Source organism: Oncorhynchus gorbuscha, linkage group LG03, assembly GCF_021184085.1.
Source record: "Oncorhynchus gorbuscha isolate QuinsamMale2020 ecotype Even-year linkage group LG03, OgorEven_v1.0, whole genome shotgun sequence".
Classification (NCBI taxonomy): Eukaryota; Metazoa; Chordata; class Actinopteri; order Salmoniformes; family Salmonidae; genus Oncorhynchus; species Oncorhynchus gorbuscha.
In genome coordinates this window covers 98747721-98755895 of record NC_060175.1, presented here as the reverse complement: position 1 = coordinate 98755895, position 8175 = coordinate 98747721, and the positions used below count along the sequence as shown (strand labels likewise).

The window sequence follows — 8175 nt, the reverse complement described above, 5'->3', positions numbered from 1 at the left end:
CTCCCTCTAGCACTGTTCGTCTGCAAATAACTCCTTTTAGGTTTAGGACACTTGTTTTCAGTGACCACATATCTTCCCTCTGGTTCCAACCTCCTGATGATTCCCAAAGGATTCGGAAATCTGCCCCTCATTGCGCCACTCCCCCCTGATTTCTGGGAACAGTATCTGCTCCATTATCTGCCAACAAGGCAGGATGAGAGGGACTCTTGTGTAACCTGACAAAAACAAGCCTTGCCATCCTGATATGCATCATTCTAAGCTGCTAGTGTGCACCAATCCAAGACTCATAGCCTGTAGTTCCAAATAAGAGAACCAGTCAAAGTGGCCTGCTGCTTGGTTGAGTTGATGTGATCACTTTGTACAGACGGGGTTGAGTTTACAGATAATAGACGTACAGTTATTACTGGATTTGTTATACATGGACTTAAATAGGGAGATGTTGGGGGCTCTCTCTTATGTAACCTGACAACATGCTTATCCATCTGGATTGTTACACATTCAAATCAAATTTATTTATAAAGCCCTTCTTCCATCAGCTGATATCTCAAAGTGCTGTACAGAAACCCAGCCTAAAACACCAAACAGCAAGCAATGCAGGTGTAGAAGCACGGTGGCTAGGAAAAACTCCCTAGAAAGGCCAAAACCTAGGAAGGAACCTAGAGAGGAATCAGGCTATATGGGGTGGCCAGTCCTCTTCTGGCTGTGCCGGGTAGAGATTATAACAGAACATGGCCAAGATGTTCAAATGTTCTGAGGCATGGTCCTAGGGCTCAGGTCCTCAGAGCAAGAGAAAGAAAGAGAGAATTAGAGAGAGCATACTTAAATTCACACAGGACACCAGATAATACAGGAGAAGTACTCCAGACATAACAGACTGACCCTAGCCCCCGACACATAAACTACTGCAGCATAAATACTGGAGGCTGAGACAGGAGGGGTCAGGAGACCAGGAGACCCCTACACATGGACTTAAATAGGGAGATGTTGGGGGGGTCTCTCTTATGTAACCCGACAACATGCCTATTCATCTGGATTGTTACACATTGACTTACATATGGAGATGTTGGGGGGGGGGTCTCTCCTGGTCATCTTGATGTGTAGCGCTCTATAAAGCTGCTAACCTAGCATTTGTACCAAGGGAAGTGAACAAGTGCACACTTTGGAAGAAAGCAGAGATTTATTGGGATGCAACTCGCTGTCGTCCTTCCATATCCAACCCCTTTATAAATGTGGGTTGTGTGATATCTGCTCCCCCCTCCTTAAACTGCTCCCAACCGGCCCTCTTCATTCACTACTTCGTTTCCATCCTTCCACTTCTCTACCACGTAGGACAGAACATCTAAGGTAAGGAATCCTTGTTGGACTTTTTCCTAGTTTATTGAGACAGTACTATTTACTATTACAGTGAATTTTGAATGACAGCTTATTGCTGTTGTACTTCCTAAAAAAACATTTAGAAGCTTTCTCTTCCATGTGTCATCTACTAATAATTAGAAACTTGGTGGTTCGAGTACTGAATGCTGATTGGCTGACAGCCGTGATATATCCGACCGTATACCATGGGGATGACAACATTATTATTAGTATGTTTTACTGCTCTAGTGCCCTTAGCTCTCAGCCCTTAGCTGTGGTGTATTGGCCATGTACTACACCTCCTCGTGCCTTATTGTTGAAGTTTATGTGCCGTGACATGAGGCATGGTCTATTACATTTCCTTTGCATTATGACCCCCTAACTAGAACTTATTGTGAAATTCTGATGTAGGTCATCCAATGTTTTTATTAGAAATAAAGTTGAATTTGAACCTTGTGACGAACCAGATAGACCAAACCATGTGTTGTAACTACAACCCAATCTCTAGGAGTGGTCTGTCAGTGAGTCCCAACCCACAAAAAAAGCATTGTCCTTGGTTAGCAAAAAAGTATTTGTTAAAAAGTCCTAAATGAAATCCTATTGCTATAACCTGAGTCAATATTACCTTCAATCTTATAAAATAAATATATATACATATCAGTCAAAAGTCTGGACACCTACTCATTCAAGGCTTTTTATTTGTATTTTCCGTACTATTTTATACATTGTAGAATAATAGTGAAGCATCAACACTATAAAATAACACATATGGAATCATGTAGTAACCAAAAAAGTTTTAAACAAATGAAAACATATTCTAGATTATTTTAAAGTAGCCACCCTTTGCCTTGACAGTTTTGCACACTCTTGGCATTCTCTCATCCAGCTTCGTGAGGTAGTCACCTGGAATGCATTTCAATTAACAGGAGTGCCTTGTTAAAAGTTATTTCGTGGAATTTCTTCCTTATTGTGTTTGAGCCAATCAGTTGTGTTGTGACAAGATAGGGGTGGTATACAGAAGCCCTATTTGGTAAAAGACCAAGTCCATATTTTGGCAAGAACAGCTCAAATAAGCAAAGCAAAACAACAGTCCAACATTACTTTTTAAGACATGAAGGTCAGTTAATACGGAAAATATCAAGAACTTTGAAAGTTTCTTCAAGTGCAGTCGCAAAAACCACCAAGCTCTATGATGAAACTGGGTCTCATGAGGCCGCCACAGGAAAGGAAGACCCAGAGTTACCTCTGCTGCAGAGGATAAGTTCATTAGAGTTAACTGCACCTCAGATTGCAGCCCAAATAAATGCTTCACAGAGTTCAAGTAACAGACACACCTCAACATCAACTGTTCAGAGGAGACTTCATGAATCAGGACTTCATGGTCGAATTGCTGCAAAGAAACCACTACTAAAGGACACCAATAAGAAGAAGAGACTTGCTTGGGCTAAGAAACACAAGCAATGGACATTGGACCAGTAGAAATCTGTCCTTTCGTCTTAGTCCAAATGTGAGATTTATGTCTTTGTGAGACGCAGAGTAGGTGAAAGGATGACCTCCGCATGTGTTCTTCCCACCGTGAAGCATGGAGGAGGAGATGTGATGGTGTGAGGGGTGCTTTGCTGGTGACACTGTCAGTGATTTATTTAGAATTCCAGGCACACTTAACCAGCATGGCTTCCATAGCATTCTGCAGCGATACGCCATCCCATCTGGTTTGCGCTTAGTGGGACTATCATTTGTTTCATCAACAGGCAATGACCAAACTGTAGGCTGTGTAAGGGCTAGTTGACCAAGAAGGAGAGTGATGGAGTGCTGCATTCTGGTTTGGGATGAGTAGGACTGCAGAGTGAAGGAAAAGCAGCCAATAAGTGCTCAGCATATGTTGAAACTCCTTCAAGACTGTTGGAAAAGCATTCCAGGTGAAGCTGGTTGAGAGAATGCCAAGAGTGCAAAGCTGTCATCAAGGCAAAGGGTGGCTACTTTGAAGAATCTCCAATATAAAATATATTTTGATTTGTTTAACACTTTTTAGTTACTACATGATTCCATTGGTGTTATTTCATAGTTGTGATGTCTTCACTATTATTCTACAATGTAGAAAATAGTACAAATAAAGAAAAACCCTTGAATGAGTAGTTGTGTCCAAATGTTTGACTGGTACTGTATATATTTTACTATGTATAACTCTCATTTTTAACTTAATTTGACACAGCTTATGTTCAAGTTTGTATTCCACTCATATCTGTTGATACAAACTGAAATGAATGAGCTTCTAATCAACAAAATACATTATGTAAAAATCTATTATACATGTGAACTTTGTCACTGAAATGCTTTCACCTTTTAATTCTCAGGTTCAGAAGGTGACGCCATGAAAGCGTTTATTGGATCGGTTGTGTGTGTGGTGGCACTGCTTTCTCTGGTTTGCACTGCAGGTAAATATAAATATATCACATGGTATACACTGAGTGTACGAAACATTAGGAGCACCTTCCTAATATTGAGTTGCTCCCCCATTTACCCTCAGAACAGCCTCAATTCGTCAGGGCCTGGAGTACAAGGTGTCAAAAGTGTTCCACAGGGCTGCTGGCCCACGTTGACTCCATTGCTTCCCACATCTGTCTAGTTGGCTGGATGTCCTTTGGTGGACCATTACTGATCCACACGGGAAACTGTTGAGTGTGAAAAACCCAGACGCGTTGCAGTTCTTGACATACTCAAACCGGTGCGCCTGGCACCTACTACCATACCCCGTTAAAAGGCACTTAAATATTTTGTCTTGCCCATTCACCCTCTGAATGGCACACATTCCATGTCTCAATGCTTAAAAATGCTCCCCTTCATCTCCTCTCCTTCATCTCCTCCCCTTCATCTCCTCCCCTTCATCTACACTGATTGAGGTGTTTTAGTAAATGACATCAATAAGGGATCATAGCTTTCACCTGGTCAGTCTGTCATGGAAGGAGCAGGTGTTCCTAGGAACAGGTATTCTCAGTAAATCTGCTACTATAGCCATAAATACAGAGTCAGGTATTGGTAACAATCCTATTGTTAGATCCTATATCTGTGTTTGGGGGCAATTTGTTATGAATTTGTTACACAAATGATATGTCACAAATTCTCATTTGTGGCTAATGTTAGCTTGGTGGTTAACTTACTAATGTTAGCCAGGTTAGTGTTAAGTTTAGGAATTAGGTTAAAGAGTTAGGGGAAGGGTTGGCTAACATGCTAAGTAGTGGAAAAGTTGCTAAATAGCCTTTAACATATCATACTAATTTGAGTGTCCCAAGATGTACATTTACTATGTAATTTCTAGTCAATGAGACCAGGCTGAGTCCCTTATTAAAAACAACAAAATCAAATGTGGATTAAATGTGGAAGACATTCAGTTGTACAACTGCCTAGGTATCCCCCTTTCCCTGCTACTGTGCAGGGTACTTGTTAACCATTTTACTATAGTGACCCCTAGTGGTTTTCTAAGTAGTCAAGACACCTCTGAACCATCTTAGGTTATTTATAGGAATTTGGGGGGAAAATGTTGAATGAAGTGAATACATTTAGAAAACATACTGCTGTGACAGGCAATAGTGTCTTCTAGAGCAGTGCAGCTTTAATAGAACCAGCCTTTGAAAGTCCTCCAGCATCCCAGCATGATTTAGCCTGTGGGAAGGCACCCCAAAATGGTTAGTGTCTCGACATCTGACTCTTCCCATTGACCAAGGCTGGACGGCTGGAACCGCGTTCAAAGCGCCAGGGCCGCATCAGATCTGGCAGCCGAACATTTCTCACAAGTCATCTGAGAGGATGCCTGCCAAGGCCAACAAAAGAGTATAATAAATCAATTGAGCTTGAAGTCAATGGCTCGGGGCAAGCCCGCGAAATGACCGGCATCTCCGTGGGCTTGTAGGTCGATGCCAGTGGTCTTTTTTACAAATTACTGTTGATTTGTGTCAGTGTGTCACTGACACCATGTGATACCAAGGGAGTAACCCCGACTGCGCCGGCACCTCCGCTTCCCCGCCTCCAACTTTGGCAGGGCTTGTTAGGTCCTGAAGCGGACACGCTGAAATGGCATTGGTCACAGTCAATCGACGGCAAGGAAAACAAGTTTGAATGCCATGCATAATGTCTAAATGAGGGAGGGGGATTGGAAAGGGTGACTTCCCCTTTTCTGGTGGAGTGGTTGGAAGGGAGGGGGATTGGAAAGGGTGACTTCCCCTTTTCTGGTGGAGTGGTTGGAAGGGGGAGGGAATTTGGTGCCAGAACATGTATTTAGGGCAGTGCAGGGTGGGTAAGGACCCCACTTTAGTCTCACCACAGGGGGTATGAAACACAGCCCTGTGGTACCCCATTACTGTCCCCCTGCATTGCCCCCAAAATGGAAGAGAAAGTAGTCTGTTGACAGTGAGAGGACGCTTCTTTTTTTGCTGAGTTTATTTTAATACTATCGTTAAAAGTTTGGGGTCACTTAGAAAAGCCTTTTTATGTCCATTGAAATAACATCAAATTGATCAGAAATATAGTGTTGACATTGTTAATGTTGTAAATGACTATTGTAGCTGAAAAAGGCTGATTTTAAAAAATCTTTATTTTTATGGAATATCTACATAGGCGTACAGAGGCCCATTATCAGCATCCATCACTCCTGTGTTCCAATGGCACGTTGTGTTAGCTAACCCAATTTTATCATTTTGAAAGGCTAATTGATCATTAGAAAACACTTTTGCAATTGTTAGCACAGCTGCAAACTGTTGCGCTAATAAAAGAAACAATAAAACTGACCTTCTTTAGACTAGTTGAGTATCTGGCGCATCAGCATTTGTGGGTTCGATTACAGGCTTAAAATGGCCGGAAACAAAGAACTGTCTTCTGAAACTCATCCATCTATTTTTGTTCTGAGAAATGAACACTATTCCAAGTGAATATTGTCAAGAAACTGAGGATCTCGTACAACGCTGTGTACTACTCCCTTCACAGAACAGCACAAACTGTCTCTAACCAGAATAGAAAGAGGAGTGGGAGGCCCCGGTGCACAACTGAGCAAGATGACAAGTACATTAGAGTGTCTAGTTTGAGAAACAGACACCTCACAAAAACTCAACTGGCATTAAATATTACCCGCAAAACACCAGTCTCAATGTCAACAGTGAAGAGGATTCTCTGGGATGCTGGCCTTCTAGGCAGAGTTGCAAAGAAAAAGCCATATCAGACTGGCCAATAAAAAGAAAAGATTAAGATGGGTGAAAGAACACAGACACTGGACAGAGCAAGATCGGAAAAAAGTGTTATGGCCAGACAAATCTAAGTTTGAGGTGTTGAGATCACAAAGAAGAATATTTGTGAGACAGAAAAAATGAAAAGATGCTGGAGGCGTGCTTAAAGCCATCTGTCAAGCATGGTGGAGGCAATGTGATGGTCTGGGGGCGCGTTGGTGGTGGTAAAGTGGGAGATTTGTACAGGGTAAAAGGGATCTTGAAGAAGGAAAGCTATCGCTCCATCTTGCAATGCCCTGTGGACGGTGCTTAATTGTTTCCTCCTACAACAGGACAATGACCCAAAGCACAGCTCCAAACTATGCAAGAACTATTTAGTCAGCTGGTATTCTATCTATAATGGAGGGCCAGTACAGTCACTGTATCTCAACCCTATTGAGCTGTTGTGGGAGCAGCTTGACCGTATGGTACGTAAGAAGTGCCCATCAAGCCAATCCAACAAGCATCGGTTGAAATCTCTTCAGATTACCTCAACAAATTGACAACTAGAATGCCAAAGGTCTGAAAGGCTGTAATTGCTGAATCTTTGACGAAAGCAAATTTTGAAGGACACAATTATTATTTGAATTAAAAATCATTATTATTAACCTTGTCAACGTCTTGACTATCTTTCATATTCATTTTGCAACTCATTTCATGTACATGCATCTACAGTACCGGTCAAAAGTTTGGACACACCTAAACATTCAAGGGTTTTTCATTGTAGAATAATAGTGAAGACATCAAAACTATGAAATGACATATGGAATCATGTAGTAACCAAAAAAGTGTTAATTAAACAAATAAAAAATAATGTTATATTTGAGATTCTTCAAATAGCCATCCTTTACCTTGATGATTGTACATTCTTGGCATTCTCTCATATATTTACCCAGACACGCTGAAGAGCAGTGTGCGGAGATTCTCATGTTTTGTTTTTGTCGTTCCAGGGCCCCCGGTGTTATCCGTCACCACTATATTGGTAAGATATTATATATACATCACGCTAATACTTATCACAATCATTGTTTTTTTAATTAGTTGGTTATGCATATCATATCATCTTACAGCAAATATACTCATTTTCATATTTCATTATGACTCCTGATCAAATTACTTTTAATTGGGTACACGTGTTCGTACAACACTGTGGCAGCCCAATTCCGATGTATTGAAAGGTCTGATACCTATTAGTGTTCCCCAAAATGTTTAAATAGAAAAAACACAGATTCAGATCTTTTGAGTTCCGATTTTATTCCACATTCATATGTGGTTCTCAATCCTGATAAGATGAACAATGGCAGGAAATTAGTATTGCATCTGTGTGCTATTTCAGAGGACACAGCTGTGTGAATGCGCAAATCTGACATGCGAGTGTGGACAGAATTGGGTTCTCAGGATGGCTGTGTAAAAGCAGCTGATCATACACTGAACAAAAATATAAACGCAACTTGTAAAGTGTTGAGTTCATGAGATGAAATAAAAGATCCCAGAAATGTTGATAAGGTGCATTCATGGGTTTGAGACCAGCCACCCCGGACAGCTGATGAATATGAGAAGTATTTCTGTC

General features: G+C 41.3%; 1 protein-coding gene across 1 annotated transcript in view; it reads left to right on the top strand.

Annotated features, from left to right (window-relative positions):
- The first annotated feature begins 1160 nt into the window (after positions 1 to 1160).
- LOC124023286 (probable glutamate receptor) overlaps positions 1161 to 8175 on the top strand; it is a 26330-nt gene continuing 19315 nt past the window's right edge. The window contains exons 1-3 of the mRNA XM_046337795.1: positions 1161 to 1344; positions 3708 to 3788; positions 7556 to 7587. Coding sequence (XP_046193751.1) covers positions 3725 to 3788; positions 7556 to 7587 — 96 coding nt within the window. The 5' untranslated portion in view covers positions 1161 to 1344; positions 3708 to 3724. The remainder of the gene's footprint in view (positions 1345 to 3707; positions 3789 to 7555; positions 7588 to 8175) is intronic.